General features: G+C 36.8%; 1 protein-coding gene across 4 annotated transcripts in view; it reads right to left on the reverse strand.

Moving 5' to 3' along the window:
• Positions 1-27,780, reverse strand: part of MEF2C (myocyte enhancer factor 2C) — a 149,753-nt gene that overhangs the window by 59,406 nt on the left and 62,567 nt on the right. For all 4 annotated transcript variants that reach the window (XM_060093136.1, XM_060093137.1, XM_060093134.1 and 1 more), the window contains exon 3: positions 17,610-17,813. In XM_060093136.1, coding sequence (XP_059949119.1) covers positions 17,610-17,813 — 204 coding nt within the window. The remainder of the gene's footprint in view (positions 1-17,609; positions 17,814-27,780) is intronic.

Genomic DNA, 27,780 nt, shown 5'->3' on the forward strand with positions numbered 1-27,780 from the left:
TTTTCTCTGGAGGATTCCCCAGCCAGGCCAACACACACAAGTCTCTCAGATGGGAAACTGGACTTTTTGAAAATTGAAATTAAACAAAGTTGCATAACATTTAAAAGAAGTTTACAATTATGATACGTGGCTTTTTACACAGGCTTAAAGTCAATTTTCTGTTGAATAAATAATATTAACCACATATTAACCACCTAATGGTTTAAAAATGCCTCAAACAGCCATCACCATCATTCTGAATAGAGTCCCACTTCTTTTTAAAGTCCACTGTTAAAAGATGAGGGGAAACAGTATCATTAAAAGAGGAAGCAAAACACAGTCCAAAATCTGTTTCCATAAGATAATGCACATAATGGACTAATGGTCAGAGGAATCCAATCTATACCGAGGTGGAATGAAGTCAAAGCAGATGTCTGGGAGAAGTTAGGAAGCTCCTCTACCCCAACTTATTACATTACTCCATTGCTGAAGCTAAAGGGACAGATAGAAATCAATGAAAGTTTTGTTGATCTGACATAGGAACTGGTACACAGGAAGATGGAAGTTATATATCTGAGTTCATCTGCTAGAAAAACTGCCAGTCTCACATGCACTGCATATGTGTGTGTGTGTGTGTGTGTGTGTGTGTGTGTGTGTGTATGCACTATACCATGAAGCTAAGAATTCTGAAAGGATCTTCAGAATTATTTCTGGGTAGATGTATTTCTGCATAGCTGTTTTAATCTTTTTCCCCCAGAAGGAAATATTTCACTTTCATAATTTAAATTCCACAAAAGTTAGGTTGTTTTATTTTAGGATGTTTGCTAACTGAATGATGGTGTCTAATGGAAAACAAATTTCTTTCCCTAATCATAATATAACAAATAGTTTGCCATCATATAATTTACTATATTTTTCTCTGATATAAATAAAATATCTCATGTTTGTAGGAACTCAATCATGGAAAGCACTAAAATGTTTCCCCATTTCTTCGAATGTTGATTAGCATGTGCTTTGGCCTCAGTAACCAGATATCAGGTGCAGAGTTCAGAACTATAAATTTGTTGCACCTCCTATAGGTAATATTAGGGCTCTGCTGGTTGTCTTTCCTCAAATCACAATTCATCTTTGCTAGGTCTTCAGAGTGCAAAATAGGTGTGATTCAGAGGAGAGTGTCAGGCAAACATCAGAAACAATATCCTTTCCCCAGTAGCAATATACATTGTGGGTATGTGACTGGAATATTTAAAACACCTGTTCACTTGGAACTAAGCCAAATGTGTAATACTTTAGAGTGCTTGGCTCACTTCCAAGAGCACGTATTGTTACTGCCATCAAAATACTGAGGGAGTCAGGGCAAAGATACAAGCTAGAAATGATGTAAGAGAGATATATTTTATTGCTAACAACATCATCATAATAAACACTGTTGGCTGGCTAGTATTTTAATGAAATCAATGATTTGTTTTTGCATCAGAAAAGAAACTAGTAGTGTAGGGCCCTCTTGTCTTAGCTTTGCTAATTACTTTCATTGCCTTAAAACCTCAATCAAGCTCACCCCCTCATGCCCTCCCTCCCCCCCCAACCCCCCTTCTCTCTTTTCACTCTGTTCTTCCCTGGATACATAGTAGTTCAAAAGGAACACCAGGGAATAAATTCTATCCTAACTCTATTTACAAGAGTTCACCAACAGAACTTGGGCAAGCCCCTCTATCTGACAAGGTTCCACCTATTTTTTTCAATTGTTTTGGCTTTAGTTAATAGAGTTACTTGTGACTCCTAGTTTTTCCCTTTCTTTTCCTTTTCCCTAGTTTTAAAATCTGTATAGTGAAGATCTTATCTCTGAAGAATTTCATGACTTTATTACACAAGTATTACATGTAACAATTTACAAAGTATGACATTTTGTTTGAATGTAATCACAAAATATACTGAAGAGTCAACGTCCAAGGTATGAATGTGTGTGTGTGTGTGAGAGAGAAAGAGACAGAGAGAGAGAGAGAGAGACAGAGAGAGAGAGTAGAAAGAAAATATTGCCTACATTTACACAGGCAGGAGGAAGGAGCAACAAGAAAGGAAATAACATGTTTACGGGCATCATGCGCCCAACATGTGCTAATGGCTATATATGTACCTTATATAAGCTAATTCTTATAAAATAAAAACCAAAAGCAAGATCTGCTATCCCTGTTTTACTGCTTATGAAGCTAAACTTCAGCAGAGATTAAGAAACTTGCCCAAGAGAATGGAGTTTATGAAAGCGGGAGAAACCCACTTGTCTGACTCTCTAGAACTTGCACCTGTTCCTTCTCCCACACCATGCGCTGTCTTAACAGACCACACTGGAAAAGAATATATGAAAAAAGAATGTCTCTACGTGTATAACTGAGTCACTCTGCGGTACAGCAGAGATTGGCACAGCATTGTAAATCAACTATACTTCAGTAAAAACAACAACAACAAAAAGGCTGGACTTTTAGATTATAGACGTGAAAGTGTAAGGATAGAATTTTTACATTTGGCGGTATTGTATCCAGAATCCTGACCTCTTTATGTGGTCATTCAAAGTGCACATACTTCATTAGGAACTTCAAAATTTATAGATTTTGATTTCTTCTTCAATTTAATCTAGAGAAGCTTATATAGTTTAAATACACCTGCTGAGGTCTCTATAATTTGCTCCTTTGAGACACTACAGCTGACATATCATCTTCAGTCAGAGAAATCCATGTGCGTGTTATCAGTGCAAACTGAAATTACATGCGTATTTCAAAAACAACTTTTTTATATTATAATCATAGATGTTCATAGGATGACATAAATGGCTTAAAATATTTAAGTATAATGAAAAGTTTTAGGCTTTGTAGCATGTACACATACACGTTACTTATAAAAATTAAAATGTTTTGGCACGTCTACGTTTTACAATTATATTGCTTCTATCTATTTACATTTTCCAGTAGAATCTTCCTCAAGAATTGGCTGTCATTATGCTATTCTACTGCTTGAGACCATACAGTATCATTCTCATACCTCCCGTATTGCACCTAATTCTGCACCAGACATTTACCTGTGATTTACCTGTTTCCTCCTCTTTCTCATTTCCCTTGCCATTTTTCTTACTTCTCCTTCTGTATGTGAACCTTCCATTTTTATCAAACTAATATTTTTCATGCCCTTGCTCCTTTCTTCTTGTGGATCTTTGCATAATTGGTCTTTTGAAAGGTTTGCCCCCATCCTCTTCATCAATTCATAACCACCGTTCTGCACTTGACTTCTTTGTGCCTAAAATTGACTACCTATCATAGCCATCTTCCCTGACTTTTAAAATATTCTACTTCCTATAGTTATTACTTGATTACAAGGTATCCTCAGCATAAACCTTACTATGGGCCAGACCCTGTTCCAAGCATTTAAAAAATGTTCAATCATTTAATTGTCATAATAACTATGTACTAGGTACTATTATTAAACCCCATTTACAAGTGGGGAAATTAAGACGAAGAGTGCTTAAGTGACTTGCCCAGGGACATACAACCGGTAAGCAGTGGAGAGGGATAAGAACTTAGGCAGTTTAGCTCCAGTTTGCGAACTGATTGAAGCTCCCAAACACTACGTTATATGCTGCCCCCCCAATATCTCATAATGCCTGTTATGCTGTTTTGTCTGGTTGATTCACATGTGTATTTTCTACCTTAGCTAGACTGTGAGGTCACAGATCATGTCTTCCAAACATAGCTCTCCTAGCATCACTATAAAGTTCTGTACATCCTAGGAGTTTAACAATTATTGCTAGAATAAAAACATCTACAGATAAAAGTGGAAGTAAACTACATATTGGAAGCCCACTTTTAAAGTTGGAGGTAAAAATGGAATTAAAACCTTGCATGCTTTGATAATTCACAAAATAAATCTAATGTCATTGGTTATCACTAATGAAATAGCCATATTAATTTCTTTGCTATTGTATTTAATAGTTTTCAACTGTCATTATAAGCATTTGATGCATAGAATAAACACAACTTCTCGTGTTTAAACCATTCTGCTTGTGTTATTTTGGCTTCTATTACAGGTAACTAATACTGTAGACATTGCAAATCCTCAGTGATTAGGAGGTAGTCAAATCAATATTGGTTACAAAATATATAAAGAATGGATGCAAATTTTATAGCAAAGAAATAATTATTAATTTATATCTGCTCACTGTAACAAAAATTTGTCAGCTTTTTCTGAAGTTTAACAATGCTTGAGCCAAGACGGATAAATTATACATGAAAATATCCCTATGTAAGGTAAAAATGCTAATAAAACAATTATATTATTTAATGTTTATGAATGTTATACAATCTGTTCTGTGTAGTAATTCATGCACTGGTCTCTCCATATGATAGTCTAGCATAGTTTTTCTAGCTCGTATCACTGTTATCTAGCAATGTTAAAATGATTTTTTAGCAATTAAAATAGCAATATTTTCCATATTACAAAGGCTTTGCTAAAAAGTCAGAAGTGAATATATTATCAAAGGTAATTATTTCCAAAACTGAATTTATCCTGCATAGCACAAATGACTCAACAATGAAAATTTTGTTTAAAAAGTGTGCATATAAAAGGCTTTGTCCCTGGGATGTAGCTCTAAGTGGCTCACTATCTAGGTTGAAAATGGCTATGCAGGGTTGTATGTCCTATTTTTCCATGCCTGCAGTAAAGATACAATATGGGAATTCAGCTTGGTAATTACTAATACACCACACAGACACAATTACACCCTGTATGCGGCATGAAGGAATCACTTGTGGTCTGCATCCATTACAAAGAGCAGTAGGGGGCCACCATGCAAGATGACAAAATGCTTTACAAGACGGAAGGAGACCAAAAGAGTCGATGTACACAGATACAAGGACCTTGATTCTTCTAGCAATGATTTAAGTCTCTTTCCATCAATTATCGTCCTTTGTCTCAAGAGTCTTATCACCAGCAGCATTACAGGAACTGAACATAACAATGCTCAGACCCGTATAACCCCATGAACTGTGCTGACATTTCCACACCCTGTTGCTATGTTTGACCTGGTTATTCAGATTACTGAAGCAAAACAAAATGGAAAAAAAAAAAAAAAAAAAAGCGTTACCATTGCAAAACTGGCTTATGTATTTTTTTTTTATGCCTTATGCAGAATTCCATTTCTCTAAACTGAAAGCCATCCTACTCTCAAAGTGTTCTTTTTCAAAGTAGTTTCTACTCCATTTAAAAAATTAAAAGTGAAAATCTGCTTGGATGAAAACTATAGTTGTAAGAAAGAGACTAAGTATTGGTATATCAAGGGGATATATACTTAACAAGAGAATTTTGCATCTAGGGGAGCTAAACTAAAATAAGTCAGCTGCTCTCTTTAGCTACAATGAGTCACAGGATAATTTTCTTTCTGCGAAACTCTAAAGTTTCAAGTTTAATTGCAAGCAGTAAGCGGTTTTTATTATAACAGTTTCCTCCTAATTATTACACTATGTACATTATTTTACAATACTTTCATTTAAGATGCTCTTTTAAAATACATGTTATAAATATGAATTTTTAAGACCTTAGGAAAGTTAGTTAGTTATGGCAGTTTGTCAGGTTCTGTGAAACAAAGCCTTGTCTTTCAGAAAATGTTTACAACCTATGAGAAAGAAAAAATGTGTCCTGGGGCTAAAATGTTTATTGGCACCTAGAAGTCTGAAGGGAGAGTCAGGCCTGTGGTTTTTGGAGGGCACTTTATCATCGCCCGCATTCTCAAAGGTTTCTCTGAATGAATAGAACTGGATTACTCAGCCTTCTATTCCACGCCTATTCCTCTCCATTTTCCTTGGCTCGAAAGAGAGCCAGGCTATTTTTAGTTAGGCAGTTTTCTATTTTTAGACAACTACCAGTTAGAAGACATTTGTTAGGAAAAAATTTTAACACACACACACAAAGGGAGGAGGGAAAGAAGCGTCCCTTCACATATTGTAAAGCAGCCTTCAACCTGTAACTCCAGGCATTTCAGCTGCTTTCAATCTTGGAAAAATAAAGAAAAATTCAGAGTTCAGGGTTTTAAAAATAAACCTTCCCTCTGGCAAACAGACCAAAATACAACAAGCTGTTACTATGTGAAACAGTGACTGCAAAAACAAAGAACATTCTCCAATGATTAAACTGCGAGAAGAGTTGTAGAACTATTAGGTTATAAGAATGTTACACAGGCATGTAACAATTTCCCAGCCTCTCAGCCAGATGTAGCATGATTTAGAATTTAAGGAAGAGGGGTGGGGGGAACCTCATCTGTAAAGTTCAGAGGAGGATGTCCAATGTAACTTTAAGGTTTCCTTTCTCAACACCAGAGACCCTTTTATCAAACTTAAAGGTAATATACTGATTGCATTTTTCAAACATTTGTATTCTATAGAATTTCCCTAAAAATTGTAACCACGTTTACAGAGAAACCATATATTAAAAAGTCCAATGCCAATGGGAAACAAAATTAAAGGCTGCTACATATATTGGGCTGGCCAAAAAGTTCGTTTGGGTTTTTCCATAAGATCTTATAGAAAAACCCAAATGAACTTTTTGGCCAACCCAACACATATACACATAGATATGTGTGTGTATACACAGGCATTTATATATCTCTATATCATTACCTTTATTAGTCTCACTTTTACTTTAAATGGGAATAAATGACTTGCAGATTGGCTTAGCCTATCAACCTACTCTACTTATCAAAGTTGTGCTTTCATCTGTAATCCAGCATGAGGTGGATGCTGTCAGATGCGCACAGTTGTAATTACTTTCATTTCCTTCAGTTATCCCATTGTACTCTCAGTCTTATCGTGGGTAGGAGAGTCACGGTGCATCACCAGTAACTAGCACAATGTTTGGCACACGGCCTTCACATTCATCAATATCTGCTGAATGAGAGAACAAATACTGTGCACGTTGTGTCCACAATGGGGTAGCTGCCCTGGAGGGCAGTGGCGTGTCATAATCAGTGCCGCATTTCTTTTTTTTTTTTTTTTTTTTTTTTTTGCGGTATGCGGGCCTCTCACTGTTGTGGCCTTCCTGTTGCAGAGCACAGGCTCCGGACGCGCAGGCTCAGCGGCCATGGCTCACGGGCCCAGCCGCTCTGCGGCATGTGGGATCTTCCCCGACCGGGGCACAAACCCGTGTCCCCTGCATCGGCAGGCGGACTCTCAACCACTGCGCCACCAGGGAAGCCCAGTGCCGCATTTCTTAATGCACTCAGCACAATGCCTTGCACATAGGGAACATTTCACAAATGCTTGTGGAAGAAAATCAATTCATTGGCCTTTATTAGATCTTCTTAATTTATATAAATGTTATAGTTACTTAAGAATGCAATAGTTATTAAATGATATACCTATTAATATAAAATTAATATACCTATTAATTTGTTTCTTCTTTGTCCTTTGGTAAAACAGCTTTAATTACCTGAACTTTTCCCTTGATGTTGAAAATAAAAACACCTTATCTAACAGTTGACACTGGGCTCTGACATCTTTTATAGCCTGTAATCATCACCACAGCCCTGTGAGGAAGGATGGGTCAGGGTCGACAATACTCAGAGGAGGAATCTGAAGCCCAAGAACGTTAAATAACTTGCCCCACGTTAGAGAACTAATGTGTGGTGCCACAACTGGAACTTAACTTCTTTCCAAATTTGTGGGAATTTTAAAGTTCCATTTCCCAAATGTAAAATTTAAACTCTCATGATAATGCATCAACAAACATTCTCTAGGAGAATCACTCTGCAGCTTTCTTTTTCCCCATGTGAAATTAATTCAGAACCACCACACTGAAGGAGAACCCAATCACGAAGCCCAGGTGAAGATAAAATTCCTCGCATACGTAATTAGGAAACATTAGAAGAACCTGTGCACGCCTGCGCGTTCCCTTCCTGGTGGAAAAATTTAGAGTTGACCTGTCTTGCTTCTGCTCCCCTCCGTCTCTTTCCTGTCCCTTCCTCCATTTTCTCTTCTTCCTCGGGTTAACTTCAGCTTCAGTGTTCCCTCCATCCTCTCATCTCACTCCACAGAAACCCATTTACTTTAACAAATATTCTGTTCCTGGGAGTAAACGCTGAATGACCCAGCTTTCCTAATTAGTTCTCTCTGCCCTGGCACAGACCTTGACACCCAGTGGGGACGCAACCAGTGCCTGCCGTGGAAATGAAAGATGGAATGGCTGGGTGCAGCCTCTCCCGTTTACAGGTCCTTTATTAGGCTGTATCCATCAACCATCATGCTAGTTACCTCATGAATAAGAACACTAGATTTGCCAGTTTCACCCCTACATCAGGGCTGCTCAATAGAAGATTTCCGGGGGTGCTGAACATTTCTGTACCTATCCTGATCAATACGGGAGCCACTAGTCGCATGTGGCAATGGAGCACTTGAAATGTGGCCAGTGAGACTGAAGAACTAAATTTTTAATTTTATTTAATTTCAATTAATTAAAATGTAAATAGGCACACGCAGCTAGTGGGTACCTTAATGATTAGTGCAGATGTTTCATTTCATCTGAAATCTGGTTATATTATCCAAAGAGAATTCACATGATAGAAATGACTGACTATGTGATTGTCAGCCATAAGCATTAAATATACTACTTATTCACAAATGTGTACAAGTAACCTTGAAAAGGGTTTGGTTACTTTTCAAACCAAAAGTTTACTTTTCAAATCAAAAGTTTAGAGAACAGAGAGTGGGGAACAGAGAGTGGGGTTGGATTTAGATTTGCAGCTCATTCTCAGGGTAACTCTGATCTTAGTTTTTCTCCCCTAAATGGTTTTCTTGAGGTCATAGTGATGGCACTTGTTTATGACTAAGGAGTAATTTGCATGGTATTTCAAAACATAAAGTTTTTAATTCAGAAATTCCTGAATAAGAGTTACTATTCGTAACTCATACATCAAGTTTTTTTGTAATAATGTTTTATCATATGTGAGGGAAAAAACCAAATACCCATTGTAGGGTTTACTGTTTACAGCATTTCTTATCCTAAAACAGTAGCTCTAAACAGTTACTGAGTTTATTTACTAAAACATAAAGATAAGAGATTTAATTGATATGAAGAGGCTTTCAGAATCTAATTAACCTCCCAGCTAGTCATTAACTCTATGACCTTTAGAAATAATTGACAGGGCATTTTTTTTTCCTTATTCAAAACTTCCATCAGGTGGCTAAACTTCAGGGTAACACAGAATACACTAAATGCCGCTGAGACATGACTGGATAACATGCCAAACAGCTATTAGTAAAATGAGATATATTTCCAATAAGATAATCTATCCACCCAATCTGTTGTATGCATATGCAGCATTTGCCTAATTATAGTCCTTTTAATGATCGAGTCTGGAGTCTTTTCCCAGAATGTCCTATGAATTATTTTGCTCATGAGGATAACGAGGAAAGCATAGCTGCCACTACTCCCTGTACCCACAGCACACACCCCTTGCCGAGTCTGGTCTGGAACTCAGAAGCTCCCTCAACACGTGCTCTAGGGAGCCACTACCAGCTGATGGGCGCTCACAAGGGAGGTGGCCAGGAGAAGCAGTGCTCACCTCACTGTGTGATGACAGGCCTTTTATACTGTAGTACTTCCAAAAATGTAACGCACTTGCTTTCAAGAGTCAGTTTCACCAAATAGTGGTTTTAAAAAATCTTTGTTTTATGGTATGATAAATGTTCAAAAATGTACTTTCAAACTCCATGCTGGAGAAAATAGATATTTGGAAAGGGAAGTCTGGATGCTTGCTACTTGGAGCTTGGTTCACAGATAGCAGCATCAGCATCACCTGGGAGCTTGTCAGAAATACAGACTCTTGGGCCCTGCCCCATGTTCACTGAATCAGAATTGGCCTTTCAATTAGATCCCCCAGTGATTCAGATGGGGCTAGAGGCATTTTGTTTGAGACCCTCTGATATCTCTTGTCAGATCCTGGCCAAAGTACTAGCATTGTATCTCTTTTTTCCAGGAATCCATATCGGTTGGTCTGAAAGTCTTTTGCTTTCCACCAGGACTACAGGGAATATTTCTATGTGGTCTCCTGTGCCTATTTGTTTTATTCTTACACAGCAACAACCTTTATTCATCTCTGGTTCTCTTGAAAGATTCTCACTTTTATTACTATTAGAACCTATCTGATTTCAATGAAGAAAATTTGGTAAATTTTAACATTTATACCATAATGATCATCAGTAAGTTGTTTTATACATATTATATATACACGTAAGTATGTATATATATGTAAATATGTATGTGTGTGTTTATATATATATATATATATATATAATATTTATTAAATGTCTACAATATGCCATACATTGAGCTGGCAGTTGGAGTTACAGAGATAAATAAAATATCATTTCCTTTAGGGAAGGAAAATAGATTTATAATAATAATTTTAAAAAACGCAGTGAGGCAGTTGAAATAATAAACATCCTTTGATCAAAGACTCATTATCTTCTATTCTGACTCTAGGAAGGGCTCTGAAATTGTTACTAAAACTTCACTTTTGAATATTTCACAGCCATATATTTAATACCAATCCTGAGGAAGTAAAGATGTTCTACTCTTTGATATCTTATTTGACATGTTTTAAACCAAACAATGTTACTTTTACCTAGGGGATATCAAGGGCTAGAATGCAACATTTGGTTCAAATGTGCTGTCGAACACCAAGTTCTACATGTCATGAACTCTGTAAATATCATTAAATATTGACGATTATGATCCAGGCTAAATACGTTTCCCCCTTTCACTTTTGGATATTGAGAAAAAAAAAATCATGAGGATTTGGTCTGCTCCAGTTCAAGGTGGTTCATATAAAATAATAATGATAAAATGGTGATGTTGATAATGATAAAGCAGTTTCACTACTGACAAAAGGCTGCATTTTGAAACCTATTGTCTTTTCTGCTCCTACTATTATTAAACAATTTTCTGTTGACTCCGTGTGAGTATTAAGCCATTAGAGCTGTGCAATGAAAGAGATGAGAGGAAATTCAGTTTTATTGCCTTGTGCATATAACTTAAGTAATCTAACACTCACTTCATTTGTTCAACAGTGATTTTCTTAATAACTGAGATGTGAAGCAGCTTTTCATGTTTACAAAACGTATGCAAATTAAGCAAGAGCATTACTTTTAAAAAGGAATGGATTTTCAAATGTGACATATAAAAAATCCATTGTGATAGAAATGAGAAATATGAATATATTTTTAGACACGTTTCTCCTTTTAGACTTTGGGGAACAAATATAAATATGATTTACAGGGACTAGTAAAAGTCTTTTAAAGATATAGAAACAAAAATGAGCATTACAATTTAGGAGAAATATACAAAACCTTTTTTTTTTTTACAAAAATCATTTCTTTCTCGTTTTCCTTAGAAGCCTCAACACTGAAGGTTTAAATCTTTACAGAATATACTCATCCTTTCTTCATTTTTCAATACTATCTATTGAAAAGCAATTATATACTTGGTTTAACAGAGGACAGGGCAGTGTTACTGAGCTACTCGCAATAAGAACTATTTTAATTATAATTTATAGTAACCTAAGAAGAATTTTTAACGTAGCTCAAGAATATTACTTTACTAAGTTCCTGAAAAAACTGCTTTTCTAAAGAAATTAATTACTAATTATAAAGTTAAATTACTGGCCCACGTTGCTTCAAGTAAGTTTAAAACAGTAACAAGAAAGACCTAACTATCTTCCCCTTCACAAGCTTCACATTTTAAAAAAAAGCAGCACACATTACCTAGCTTATGTGGCTTGTGCTCCCTGTCAGCCTGGACAACTCGAAAGTGCCTTTCAGACCAGATAGTGAGTTTACCGATCGACTGCGTGGTTATTGGTGTGAGGGGTAAAATGTGCTTTTAGTTTTACGAGGAGTGTTTAGTTCCAAACTGGTGTCTCTCGAACATTTATGTTCTGGATTCTAAAATCTCAAGGCTACACAGTTCTTCACTTCTGAAATGCACTGCTCAAATTTCATATTGAAGGATTAATCCTGGTGTTGATTTGAAAACACCATTAGTTTCAATGCCTCCCTTTTCATCTTTCAGTCTAGACCGGTGCTGTCTCACAGAACTTTCTGGATATCAATGCATTCTACATCTCCCCTTGTCCCCCTTGACAGTCACTAGCCGCCTGTGGCTAGTGGCTACTCTATTAGATGGCACAGGTCTAGATTACTGTAGTTTTTGATTGTGCTTTGATAAAATTTATAAAATTTTAATAAACTGTTTCATTGGAGCTATACAAATATTTTTCATACTTTAAATGAATAACATTATGCTGTATGATAATCATGTGGCTGTATTCTATTATAACTGTCTTCTCCTGTTTATTTTTTTCTACAAATATATTCTGATGGCCTAACATTCTCTAGACCTCACATTAAAGCCCAGGAGATGTGATAATAAACAAAATGTGCACAGTCCCCGCCCTCCAGGAGTTTAAAATCTAGTGTGGAACAAGCAATTGAATAACAGCTTCAACAGTGCCTTGATAGGGAAAATAGAACATATTCTGACTGTAATACAGGAAAAGCACCTAACACAAGTTATGAGGCATCTCCAGGATACTTCCAAAAGTATAAATTGGGACCTGACTTGAATGAAGGATAAATAAAAGCCAAGTAAAGGCCTAGTAAGGAATGTTGAAGACAAAACAAACAAGGTTTGGAGAAGTTGAAGGATATAAACATCATTAGGTGGCTTGAGTATAGGATGGGAACTGGGGGGGTTTGGTTGGAGGGAAATAGCAAAAGGTGAGGCTAGAGAGGAAGAGAAATACAGGGGCCAGATCATGCATGGCCTTGTGAGCAATCTTAAGGACCAAGAGTCCTTGAGGGGCCTTGTTTATGTTCATATCTCCAGGCATTCCATGGCACATAGCATATGGCAAGAATTCAGCCAATCTTTGTTCAGTGAACACATGAAAGAATGAAAATTCAACAAATGACCAAACAAATAAGTGAATGTGCTTTATCTTTTAAGAAAAGTAGCTATGTAATATACATCTATAAAGTATGCATAAGAATAATGTCATGTATCTATATTTTTATATAAGTATAAAATTGGAACCTATTTAATTGGGTTAGATACAATGAAAGCTCAAGTAAGAGACATATTTTTATATTTTACATCTATTTACGAATTTTGTAATACAGAGTTTGTAAAGAAGTCCAATTCCACTATTTACTGCATTTGCTTTTCTACAAAAATTGTTCTTAATTTTCACCAACTATGTAAAGGTAGTTAATTTATTGATAACCTCCAGTAGCACTGTGGAACACTGAAGTTTATAAGCTATTTTAAGGCCTTTTCAGACCCAATTCAGGCCTTAAGTATTACTGTGCAAGGAGATATTTTGCTGGAACAACTGTTCTTAGAAGTCTTTAAATCTAAACAGGAATCAGGTAACAGAAAATAAAGTTTCACGTAAATATCATCTCTTATTCTCCCCTTACTTTCTTCCCCGCCCCCGCTCTTCTCTCTCTCTCTCTCTCTCTCTCTCTCTCTCTCTCTCTCACTCACACACACACACACACACTCTCTCTCTCTCTTCTTGCCCATCCTTGCATCTGAAAAAAAAAAAAAAAAGCCAATAATCTTCTACTGAGAGAGCTGTGGATCAAAGGTTCCTTCTGTAAGTGTTACATCCATCTTTTTGATTTGCTAGGGAGCAGCATGGGGCATTGCGTTTTATTCCACGTCCATACTTAGTCTCTTAGCCACTGGCCCAGACTAGACAAGCAGCTCAATAGAATCACTGAGTCACTGAGCGGTGAGAGGCTCCCTCCTGGCAGGGTGCTAAGTGATGCTCTCATATGGGTTTCGCAGTTAGAAAACATGTGCTGGATATGGAGGTGACTTGTCTGGGACTTCTGTCACTCCAAGGGTCACCTGGAATGATCTGGTGATCAACGACCTGTTTGAAAGTTTTATTGAATTGTTTAGCTTAAGGCTTCCTTTCAGTAGCTTGTACTACATTAAAGAGATTATTGCTCCTTTGCCCTCCAATCGTTTCCAAGCTGATTTTTATATATTTTTTATATCCTTAACACAAATGCCTGTCTCCTGGTTCAGAATTCCATGACCAGTGCTGAGCATAAGCTGGTGCCTGCTAAAGCATCACTGAGTGAAGGAATGGCCTTACGGGCTTACAGCATGTTCCGTGGGATCTGTCATCTTCAGGTCATCCTGAAGGGCTCAACCCCACGTCTCCTTCCAGAATAGAGCTCAGCATCAACTGTGAGAGCAGGAAGGCAGCTAAGAGAACCAGGAGTGGCGCTAGACAGGTGGAAGAGATGAAGGGGGCAGTTCCTTAATACCATCAGAGCCCCTACTGAATTTCCACAGCCTCACAAGCTAGCATTTTGGATAAATATCTAGTATACTTGTCACAGAGTTAAATAAAATGGACTTTCTTCAAAGGAAGTGCTTTTAATACAATAACTATTTTTTGGGTTTTTTTTCTAACCAATGGATTAAAAATTTAACACATTTACAAAATCTGGCATATTTATATATTGTAGCTAAACAGATATTCAAGCTGCATTGTAATGTAATAATAATAAAAAAAGATCCCAGTTTGTCTATTAAGTCTTTGTAAGTCTTTGTGCCATTGTAACAGTAGTGCTAATTATCAAGCAAAGATATGATAATTACAAAGAGCTTTTTTGCTAAAAGAAGGAATCTTTTTCAACACCCACGTGCTGCACAATTTCCTATGACCTTGTAACACTCCTCTGGTACGGCCCAGAAATTTGTATTTCAGTCTGAATGCTGGGAATCATATTATTTCTCTCTCTGCGCCAATCTTTTTTTCTTGTGAGTAAACTGTTTTCAGAAGGTTAAGGGAGAGGGGTAATGGTCCAAATGGGAAATATAAAACTAATGACCCTTCATGAAACATATTATGTTCCTCATTAAACTTACTCAGTTAACTGTATTACATTAAATTAAAATAATAGGATTTAAAATTTTTTAAATCTTACCCAGGAGTAGTAAACTACCCTAACTTTCAACTTTGTGTTAGATCCACTCTAAGAATGGATTTCTCAAGTCGCTGATGTATCACAAGTTCTTAGCCTCCAACACAATTACGTCTTAGTCTTCTAGAGGTTTTCAAACTTAGTGTGTCTAAGAATTACTTGGGAAACTCGTTAAAAACGCAGCTTCCTACCCAGATCCCCTCTTCTCCACCAAGTATCTCAAGCATACTGATTTCAGTGAAATGCACTTTGGAGAGTACTCTATGTATTTTTATGGTATAAACTTTGTCAAGCTTAGGGGTCCCACATTACTTCTTTCTCCATCATCTCAGTTATTACTAAAGTGTGGGAAAGCCGAATGGGTGAAGACTGTGTGATTCACTTAGTTGAGCAGGGCAGTCCCACAGCGTGTTAGACTTATATGTTATTTTCATCCAAAGAATCAAACCATCTCTAGTTTTGGTCTAGGAGCATCAGAATATCGTTTTGAGAGATTCATAACTTTTATCTACTGATGTTAAGTGCAGGATAATAGTGGAGTTGCTACTTTACTCTCTTTTTGCTTTTTAAAGAATTACATTGTACAGACTTTCAAATTCACTGCCTTCATTTTTGAGATGAGAAAACTACCCCCTCCCCCGCCCCCCCAGGAGAAGTAGCTCATTTGTCACCCACTAGGACTGTGCAAGGCAAGGGTTCAAGTGCAAGCCCTTTAACTTTCAACCCAATGTTCTTCTCATGACCTTGAAGAAGTCTACCTCAGATACCCATCTGTCCAAGAATATGAAAATCTCTAGAGTATGTGAAGTTTTAAATCTCCTTTAAACCACATAGTATATTCCTGAGCAAAGCCCTCAGAATACAATTTTATAGATTTTTAAACTCTTTAGAAAACAAATTTTAAAAGTCAACAAATTTTCAACTAGTTTAATATGGTTCTACTTCACTTCCCGTCATATTAAGAACTGGAGCAGTTCAAGTCTGATGACAAATTCCAATTCAGATTTTTTTGTTACCCTGCAATGTTTGTTGTAATGATTTTGGTAATGAGGTGGAGTTTTGAGTATAGAGTTGTTTTCTGTTCAGAACTTATGTTAAATGTGTGTGAATGTACACAAGCATGCACATGAAAGCACTCATGAGGTTTGACAACTGACAACTGTCTGTTAATATTTATGTTTATGTATTTTCACACTTATATGTGTACATGAATAAAATACTATCTGAAATACATACTAGGTAAGCTTTATAAATGATCTTAAATTTCAAGATCAAGGCAAGCCCACAATTAAAATTATCAGTCAATGAAAAACTAAATATGTAGTAATGCAAATCTGAAAGTATTTAAAATACACACCACATTAGGTCTACTCATCATCTACTTTTGTTTCTCTGAAATTATCTGCTTGGCCTTACTAGGCAAAAAATAAAAAAATTTAATTGATCAGCTCAATACTTTTAAAAAACTTCCAAATAAAAGTAAAGAAACGAGAATTAATCTTAGACAATTATAACAGGTAAAGAGAAGATGGATGTGAGAGGCAGATTAGTTTGATCAGGATTAGAACTAGATTTTTTTTTAAACCAGTTTAAACAATTTAAGCAATAGCAAGAATAACTTGTATTCTGGCAGATTGATGCTGAATACATACTTTTGAAACATTTATTTTCTCTTAATTCTGGGAAAGCAGTCACAATCTAGGAAACCACAAGGAGATACATAGGTGAGGAAAATAGACAGATGGGGGGCATTATATCTCTGTATGATGGGGACATATACCTCATTACACCTCTTCCTTTTAGGTTTAGTATTCATTGCTTACAAAGGGTACTATAAGGCAGTAACATTTAAATAGGATACATGTGAGAAGCATTTAAAATTGTACAGCAATGTTACTTATGCTAACAAATCAAAAATATTTTTTGAGTTTCAACACCATGCTTATTTATTTTTGGCACAATGGGACAATGTTTTAAATCTAACTTTGATAAAATACCAAGTAACATTTAGAAATTCATTTCCATCAGATTTCTGATTCCATGTATATTAACAGTGTTATATTAAATGATATAATTTGGGGGAAAAGATTTCTAGGAGAATAATTGTCTTTACTCCTTCAGCATGAATACATTAGGAAGAATGAATTAGAAAGAAGAGACATAAAATGAAAAAGCTGAGGTGAGCTCATTTTAAAATATTTTTTTTCTTTGCTGGGAAACTAGCATATACTTAAAAGAAATCATGAGAAGTAATCTAAAATGTGGGCGAGCCATCCCCTGGCCACACTTCCCCATTCTGGTGGCCTGACACTGCGGTGGACAGTGACGACTCTTGAAGGATGAGGTTAATAATTTGACACAGGTGCCTGATTTCATGCAGTCCCTATTACCATACCGCTCTAACTTGCATTTTGAGAAAGAGAGAGAGTGGAGTAATAGTTGGGGCCATAAACCTGGGTACACCTGTGGGAATGGAATATGAACATCTTAGGTAAAGGAAGATGTGCTTGTGTTGGGGGGAAGGGAAGGGGGAGGTCTGAACACCCACAGCTCTGCCTGTTTGGGGTTCACCAGGCACGCATGCGCGCTCACCTCCACGATGTCTGAGTTCGTCCGGCTCTCGTGCGGCTCGTTGTACTCGGTGTACTTGAGCAGCACCTTGTCCATGTCCGTGCTGGCATACTGGAACAGCTTGTTGGTACTGTTGAAGATGATCAGCGCGATCTCACAGTCACACAGCACGCTCAGCTCATACGCCTTCTTCATCAACCCAAATTTCCTCTTTGTAAATGTCACCTGGAAAAAAGAAAGCAGACACGTTTTTTTAAAGAGAGAGAGAAAAAAAGCATGCCTTTAAAAACAAAACAGTACTTTTTTCCTTTGTAAAACAACGTGTGTTGTTGTCAGAGCCCTCAGGCACTAACCCATTTGGAAAGAAAGCAAATAAATCTAAAACTAATTTCTGCTTAGAATTCGAAAATGTGTGATTTCTAGCTTGCTGCTGAATGTGAAACTGTAAATGCCAGATTTAATGTAGGGCATTTCAATGAAGGTGACCAGAGAACTGTTCATGTTTCTTTGAGCAATTCAAGATTTAAAAGAGTTGATTTCAGCAGCGTTAGCATATTTCTTAATTATAAATTTGGAGCTTATTTTTTGGCCACGTGAAGACTGGACATGACATTATGGACATAGTATTTTAGATCTATGTTCAAAATTTCTCAAAACTGTTTAGTCTCATGCCATTGAACTGAAAACGCTGAAGGGATCTGACTGTACTTTCAGACAGAGTTGTATTCTGTTTTCTAGAAATCCAGCAGGGAGTTGGGAAGTGCTTTAGCCATAACTCTGTTAGGGTTTTGGTTTCATTCTTCTGTGTATCTTTCTTCCTCTCCCAAGCCAGAAACTGTATTGCCATCCTTGCCTTTCTCTTCTTTTACTCTAATCTATTACCAAGTCCCACAATTCCTTCCCTCAAAATGTTTCTCAGGTTCACACTTTCTTGTCTATTTCCCAGGCATCTCTATCATTCATGTCTTTATCAGCTTCCTGTCCTAGACGATGTCCCTGTCTGAAACCATTCCCTCCTCGATACATCCTAATCTTCAAAACCTCACTCTTGTCACTGCCATTTCCTGATGGGCCGGCTACAACAGCTCCCCTCTCTGGCTTCAAATACTTCTACCTGCCAGTTCAAATATGCATTTTACTATTCCCAGTTTCAGTCTTCTCTTGATTAAACTCCAGTCTGCCCACCGAAAACCATGAACATTCTTAAATATAAGCCTTTATACTTCATGGTCCAGCGTTTCCCAGCAGGTCTTTTGTAGAATATTATTTCTACAAAATACTCCTTAAGACAAAAAGTTCAATGGTCCAATATGTTTGGGAAATGAGGCACAGCAGTATATTAAAGGCTGAGGAACTTTTAAAACTTTAACCTGCTTCCCAAACTTATTGCTGACAGAACGTTGATTTCTTTGCTTATTTATTTATTTTGAGGAACACTTACTATCATTCTTCTGAAACAGGTTTTTGATGCGTCTACCCTGGGAAATGCTGACTGACTTTTAAATAGTCACCTTTGAAAATAATAACTAAATTTTTCCCCTCAACTTCAAATCCAACCCATCTTGCAGAGGTCACCTCAGTTTTATCTATTACCTACTTGGGTGTAACTCCTAAATCTACAGTCCCTCTGCTTATCTTTCTCTTTGTCTCCAGCCACCCCATGGATGTCCTCCACTCATGTGTCTATCGAAAAGTCTTAGGAATCTCAAGCCCCCAAAGCCCAAACTCACCTTCACCCTCGAATCTGCTCCCCTTCCTGGGTCCCCCATCTCACCATAAACTCAGTCACCCAAACTAGAGACCGCTGAGTGGACTTGGAATGTCCCCTATCCCACACACCTAAATAAATGTGTTGACAGGAAGTGTGGACTAGCAGACAGAAAAGCTGACTCCCTGGTCTCCTCATTTCCCCACACTTCTGTTAATACTTATTGTTTTACCCATCACGCTTTATTTTTTCTTATAGTACTTATCATATTTTATAACTTGTATAATTTTGTGTGTGATCATTTGTTTGACATCTGTCTGTCTCCTCCACTACGGTGCACGTTCCACAAGAGCATGTATGATTTTTATTTTGCCCACTGCTGTATCTCCAGTGCTGAGAACAGCAGACATATGGGCACACGTTAAAAATCTGTAGTATAAAAAATGAAATAGGGAAAACTATTATGTCATTTTTAGAAATATCAAAGTGATGTATGTTATATAAAACTGTGATAGCTTTCCCCACCAAATTTTTATTTAGCAACTCATAAACAGAATTTTAAAAAGATAAATCTATACTTTAATAATGATTATATTCTTTAATCACATCTGCACTGAAGGCAGCATGATAGAAAGGGCAGAACATGGGGTCTGGATTCAGGGGACCCTAGATTTGAATGCTGATCTGCTATTTATTAGTCATGAGAAATTCACTTAACTTCTTCAAATTTGATTTTTCTCCGAGTTTGATTTTTCATCTATAAAATGGAGATAACACCTACTTGTGGGGTTGCTGCAAGGATTACATAAAATAACATATGTACAGTATCAAGCTTTGTGTTTAAAGTAGAAGCTCAATAAATCTTAGTTCCCATCCCTTTCTTAGTTGACTTACAGGAAAAGAACTTACAAAATATACCTGTCTTAGTGCCTCAAAGAGTCCTGACCAAGGCTATTTGAGGATCTTATTACAGTCTTCTGATAGAAAGATAAAGCTGAACTATGGAATTCCCACTGATCATTCTTTGGAAAATACAGCATTTAGGTATTTACCAGCCCACATTGGCTAGTCAATATCTACTCAGATATGTTATTTACATTGCAACTGGGATAATTTTTCTTTGTAATGATTGCCAATGTCTCACCTTCTGTTTTATGTTTATTGATTGTCTTACTAAAGTGCTTCTAATAAAATATAGCTAGTGTTTTATTTCCAGTGTCTCACCTTCTGTTTTATGTTTATTGACTGTCTTACTAACCTGTTCTTATAAAACATAGCCAGTGTTTTATTTTCATATCTGATTATTATACTACTTTAGAAAACTTTTTTTATTCTGGTTCATTCAGGTGAGTCATGATTGGTATAGGAATGAGCTAAATAAAGACTATCTTTTTGGAATGGATAAAAAGTGTCATGATTAATTATATAGATTTATATAAAATGTTTTTTAATAATTCTCTTAGATGCAATTTAGTTATGCAAATATACTTGCACATTGGTATTTTGTTTAGTGAAGTAGGCTACAGAGCACGTTCAATGCAGAAGGCACTGACCCAAAATACTTTCATATATCTAAAACCACTTTTAATCAGACTTTCATGACCACAAACTGTAGGTGGAATGTCTCGATACAGTATGGTTTCTGTTGTACTCAAACCTCAGAATTTAGCACGTTACAACACTCACCCTCAAAGTACATTTCAGCACAGAAATATCATTAAAGCCACTATTTGTGTTTACTTTTAGGTACTCCTCAACTTTTGTGTAACCAAATAGGCTGCTGGATAATGCATACTTATTTAATAATACCTGTCAGAAAGTCAGTGCCTATGGCTTCTTTTCATTAAAACTGCAAACTGAAATGACGATGACTATGTTAAAGCATTTAAGAAAATATCTTCAAAACCTACTCTTAATTGCACTAAGTTTAATTCTGTATTATGTTCATATTCTTCATAGCATACTCAAAATGTATTTTATAATGCTTTTTCTCATTGTTCACAGTTAGATAAAATTGTTTTTCAGCATTAAGCTTTCTTAAGAGAACTGGGATATTACCCTTCGTTTAAAATATGCCACTCAATGACAAAGATTGCAATTCAGAGCTTTTACATTTAAATATAATAATGTATTGTAATGATTACATTTTTCATAACTTGACAATTGTTTGTAATGGGGACAAGTCCATTTCTATTTCAATAACATATTTTGAACCTTAGGTGAGATGGAAAACTGTTTTTACAGCAGTTACGCAAAGAGATGCTCTTTTCCAGTGTTTACATCAATCAGGGTGCACCAAGAAGAGAATAAAACCAATATTATTTAAGTGGGCACTATAATTTACATTTAGTTTTCAAAATTAAAGAGACTTCATATGTAATATATGTATGGAAAGCAAGATTACTCTGTAAACATTGAGCATTTTATGTTTTTTTTCTTTACCTCTTGAAACAGCCTCAAATGTCATGATGATGTTTTAACTAAGACATTCAGTATTAAGTTCTATATTAACCTCGAGTTTTAAACCCTAGCGTAAGGGCAGGCATCACACATCTCATGCTGACAATTACTCTCGAACTTATTAGGTATGAATCAATAATTGAAATTAGAATTTGAAATTGAGAAAAGGAACATTCATTAAATACAGCTCCATACAATTTATATTCCTTATAAAGAAATAAGGAAAATCTATTTACAGAAACATGAAAGTAATTCAAGCAATTTTTACTGAGCATTTTCTACATGCCAAACATTGTGCCGACCAATACTGACTGAGCCCTCTCCACATCAGACATTGGTGCTGGGTGTTCAGGCTTCTACTACATGTAAATATATATCTTCCTTGTTCATGTCTCATCCTCATGGCTGGAGGAAAAACAGTCATTTAATTCCTTAAAGCTCCAAAGGAATTTCCTTCATTTGAATCAAAATATATTCCTTGGCTAATAATGTTATATTTCCAGTCATGTGTAATGATCTGAATTGTATTTTTATCCAGAGTTGGGTGAATTCAGTTTTTGTTTTCTGACCAATCCTTCTTCTAGACTGAGCAAGAAAAATAATAGTAGATGTTAACCCAATCAAGATGAATATGAAATGAAACCTACCATATTGGTTATTTCTTATCTTGTACTCAGAGAAAGCTGATCATGGCATTACGTCCCTCCCCCTTTCCATCTGGCCGCTGGCAGGCTCCCATGGTGCTGTAAGGCTTCCTTTAAATGTCAACTTCTCCTATGAAGCTTTCATTGTCACATTCAGATAACACTCATTCCTCTCTCGTTGTTATCCTCTAGAGCTTTTTACAAACCTTTATTATGAGACTTATTCTAATATTACAGAGTTGATTGGTTGTTTGAGTCTGCCTCTCCTGCTGGCTTTCTGAGCTCCCTGAAAACCCCACCTCTGGCCTCACAAAGACTGACCAATGGATACTCAATGAACGAAAGGATTACGGAATGGAAATACTCTATTTTAAACCGAATGTCTCAATAAAATTTTCTGCTAAAAGTAGATAATTTTTAAACTTGTCTTTTTGACAATTTATTGTTTTACTTTTCTTGAAGAAAGAAAAAAATAATTCAAAAAGTTCAGAGAAAAGTGGTCTTTATTCCTTGCCCTGATGACTCATCATGAAGGAGAGAAAAGTGTGAAGGTAAAAACTGAATTTTACAATTACAGGATACAGAGGTAAAGGGGGGAGGATCTAAGAATTCAGATAACTGCATTCATTGAGCAAAAATTTACTGGACTTTCTAATGAGATCAGATTTTTAAAGAACATGTATTTGGCAACGTATTTGATGAAATCCTCATCACAATATTATATATTTGAGATTAGCTAGTAGTAATGTAGATGATTTAAATATGAATTAATTAATTGGTGTTAAGTTTAAGGACAGTCTTTTGCAAAGGGCCACAGAGTTCAAGAGTAACTTTCCTGTCCCAGGCACCATTTTTATCAGTGGTGTAGATGAAGATGTAGCCTGTATGCTTCTCAGATCCACACACTACACAAATCTGGGTGATAACCCAGTAGACGGTAGAGTCTTTATACATACATAGCTCTCTCTACAGAAAGCTGGGTCACAAACGAAAAGAAACGGAGGTAATGTTAAAGTCTTCATTCGTATTAAAAAAGAAAAAAAACCCCCAGGGCTTCCCTGGTGGCGCAGTGGTTCAGAGTCCGCCTGCCAATGCAGGGGACACGGGTTCGTGCCCCGGTCCGGGAAGATCCCACATGCTGCGGAACGGCTGGGCCCGTGAGCCATGACCGCTGAGCCTGCGCATCCGGAGCCTGTGCTCCGCAGCGGGACAGGCCACAACAGTGAGAGGCCCGCATTCCGCAAAAAAACACAACCCCCACCCCATCGAAAAAACAGAATTACATAATCTCAGGTTGGAGGAAAACTAACACAATAGCTGTTTTGGGGCAAAGGATCTAAAGTTATAGTGTTCCACAGTGGGAACTAATTATCCTAACGATCTCTTAGTTAGTCAGCACTAACTAATCTTTGGTACTATATTCAGCTCTGAGAATTTTAAGAAGACACTGGGTGACACCGACAAAATTAGAGCATCTATAGGATGGCAAAAAGGTCGATGTAGGGTCTGAGAATAATTTTGCAGGATAAATCATTGAGGGAATCTGAAATGTTTAACCCAGAAAAACAGAGTTAAAAGAGAAATGCCAAACACTTTCCAAGATCTGCAGACTTTGTGGCCACGTGAAGAGGCAGACGAGTTATTCTGTTTTGTTCTATAGAGCAGAGTTAGAAAGCATTGCTGAAAATCATAAAGAGGTTCAAAACAGGGGGAAACCTAGTGATAAGAACTGTCCAAGAGTGGATCTAGTCCCATGAAGTAAGAAGCAGTTCATGCCTGAACATGTTCAAGTAGGGCTGCATATCAAGGAAGGTCTAGAAGGCATTCCTGAATTAAACAGGAAGCTGGACTAGACACCTTTAAAAGGTTTATTCCAGATTTAGATGTTCAGATTCTATGCCTACGTAGCACAGACCTTTGGGTAAAGGGGAAGATTAGAGTGAATGGAATACAGTTTACAACAAGAATCTATTTCTGCAATTTCATTCTGTAGAATGTCTTAGGTTTTGGTTACTCAATCTCATCAATATGTTACCATAGTCATTCTAATTTTAATATTCTAAGAAATAAAACTGGATCACTTTCTTTTTGTAGTTAGAGGAGATATAAAAGACTGTAAAGAATTGGAGTAGACAATATTAAATTAGGTATAGTGCTGAAAATGCACAGAAAAACAACTGTCCAGATTGATCAAATAGCAAATTCACATTAAAATATTTTAAAAGAAGCAATATATATGCATCATTACTGGGGCTCTGTACTATGGAAGCAAAAACATGGGAATTGAAAATCAAGTCTAAGTTCTGCCATGTATGAGCCACGTGTCCTTGGCCTCAGGTAAATTGTTTAACTTACCCAATACCCCAGTTTCCTCACCTGTAAAGTGGAGGTAATAACAGGTATCTTACAGAGTTATGATGAGAGTTAAACTAAGGAACACACAAGTGTAAGTGACTTGTTGACTGTGAAACACTATACAAGGTAGGTAGCATTTTTTTTCTGATGCATCAGGCTCAGTCACTTCTTGTTACATACTGTAAAAGATTGCTCTCTCAACTAAACCTCAAGCTGCCCTTCAAGGCCCAGAACATCTCCTGTCTGCTCTTGTAACCTGAAGTCCCAGAACAATACTTGGCTAAATATTCGTTGAATGAATGAATGGATAGATGGATAGAATAATTACTCATTTTTTTTGCAATCAAAACTGAATGGCTAAAAATGAATTTCCATGCATGCTCAAATTATGTTAATAAGAAGTTTGCCCCTGAGAGAGGAAAATTTCACATAGTTATTTTTCTTTTTTGTCACATTAACTTATAGTAAAAATGTACATTTGGTAAAAATGAATAGGAGAAAAACTGGATTGCGTCAAATTTTGTGTGGGGGTTTGTTGGTGAAATTGGAGCATATCATATTTTTTATAATTGTTTTTAGATAAGAGTGTTGACTTTATTTGGTGACTTTTTTCTAAGAAGTTTTCAAAGACTTTCTAAGCTATCTTGCTCCATTTGACAGCATCTCTTTTAACTTATTATTGGGCACAGTTTATCATCCCCATTTCTTAGATGATACTGTAAACAAAGGCATGAACTGCCTTATCCACAGTCACAAAACTAGTCGCTGATGAACTAGAAATAGAACCCTCTTCACACAAAATCCATCTTCCTTTCCATTAGTCAGTGTTCCTTCCCTCTTTTAGACAACTGTGCATTTCAGGGGCTGAAGGTCAGTACAGCATGGACCCCTCCAACCACTCATCAAGCACTGTACAGGTACACTAAGAACTGTCAGCAATTCTGATGAGCACAGCAGGGTAGTGCACAACTTATTAATTAGTATAAGGACAGCTTTCTAGGTTAAAATAAAAAAAATAATACTAATAATACTAAAATTGAGAAGAAGTTGGTTTCTAGGTTCTGACAATAAACCAAAGCTCCTTTTGTGTGGACTCTGCAGCTACCTCTGCCCTCAGACCTCCAGACATTCCCACTAAAGCCAGTGAGAACCACATGCATGCACTAGTGGGCACACACTAGTTCTATATTTATGGATGTTTATTTAAATTTCACAGAATGAGGGGCATTTTGGTTGGTAGCAAATACAAGCCTGTTTACAGCCAGAATAAAAAAAGGTGGGTCTCTGATTTACACACAGTCAATGTAAATAACAAGTTCTAAAACAGAAGACAAGTCCTGTATCATTTCGTACAGGGCACAGAAATTAGTTAGACTACTGTGTAACAGAAAGGGCATTTAATCATGAGTCTCCACACCACACGCAGGCCTCTGTTCACCCTCCCAATCCTGGCTCCATTCATAAAGTCACCTCAGGAGAACTTTCCTACCATATTTTAACGGTAGGAGTCCTTGCACCTTACAGGAAAGAATAAATGGAAGAAAAAGACCTTTGGAAACAGCAGCTATTCACATCTCTGAGAATAACTGAGGCCTAACTCTCTATGACTTCAGATGCATTACTAAGGGAGGCGAGGATACTTTCACCTATGGGTCTCCAATACTTCATCCCACCAATCAGAATTCTTTCAGCCGGATCTTATTGAACTTATCAGAGTCTGCTCCGTGAGTGGGGAAACTTTTTACTCGTTTCTTTAAATCGTAAAGTAACATTAGTTTCATAATTTTAGAATGCGTTTGGGACTAATATACCTAGCTAATTGTATTTTCAAAGTTTTGAGGTTTTATCAGGGTGTTTTTCGTCCAAATAGAGTTACGATGAATACAACTGTAATCCTATGGAAATATTTTAGAGCCAGCCCTCCTCACCCACAGCCTAAAGAATCTCCCAGTTTCCTCCTAGCAGAGGAAAAGGAGTGACTAATGAGGGACAAGATGGGCAGTTCACGGATACAATGCGCTCTCTAATCCAGAGCCACTAGGTCTTCCTATGTGTTTAAAGGGTTAGGGATGGAGTCAAGAGTCTGCGACGACAATCTTTAATTGAAAAAAAGGGAAATGCCCTCTTAAATGCTCTTTTTCTTCCCGTGGCTTGTTCCTGACAGTAAGTAATGGTGCAACTGTTCTAAAGTATTCCTCTTCAATTTTATTTTGTTTAATTCAGTCTGTCATTAGAAAGGCTTGCGAGCTTTAGGCTTGATGATTACTCTCGGTGGGAGGAAGTAGTGCCACTGCAGACTTGTGTTCTAGACAAGCGCTCCTTTATACAATGACGGGGCCTGCCACCATAAATGAAAGGCTCTTTAAAGAGCAGTGAGGGACTCTTTTAAGCAGACTGCTACCATGTGCTTGTAACCCTCCAGCATAACTTGCGAGGATGAGACAGCAGTGTGTTCTGCTGCAAAGAGGACTATTGTCCTCGTTAGCCTTCAGCAAACTGAGCCGCATTTCACTGCAGTGCAGTAGGATTTCCGAAGGGTTTCAAGCAGTAGTTCCTAAAATTCTGAACGCGATAGAAGGATTCAAATAGGGGGCTTAGCATGTGGAATTTAGGACTCTACCGACCTCTCACCCTAAGTCAACACCCCAAACCCCAAAATAAGACTTGAAATCTTGTGCATTGCACACTATTTCGAGGAAACATAATAAAACAATGGGTTAGATTACAGTTAAATAATTGAACGCATATTAATAAACCTGAGTGTCTATTAACAAATTCAAAGTCTGGGTTTTAAAACTTGTCATAGCTGATTTCTGATATATTTATGTACATGAGGAAAAGGTAGATGATGAGTTATAATTATTAAATTTAGGATTTAAAACATTTTATTGTGGTCCGTTTTTAAGCCTAAGAATGTTTTGGATTTTAAAAAGAGAAGACTATATATAACACAATATGTTTTAAATTTTTTTATACATGCTGTTGAGGTTTGCTTGGTTTGTTAAGGGGCTGATTTACATTCTAA

This window comes from Mesoplodon densirostris, chromosome 3, assembly GCF_025265405.1.
Source record: "Mesoplodon densirostris isolate mMesDen1 chromosome 3, mMesDen1 primary haplotype, whole genome shotgun sequence".
NCBI lineage: Eukaryota > Metazoa > Chordata > Mammalia > Artiodactyla > Ziphiidae > Mesoplodon > Mesoplodon densirostris.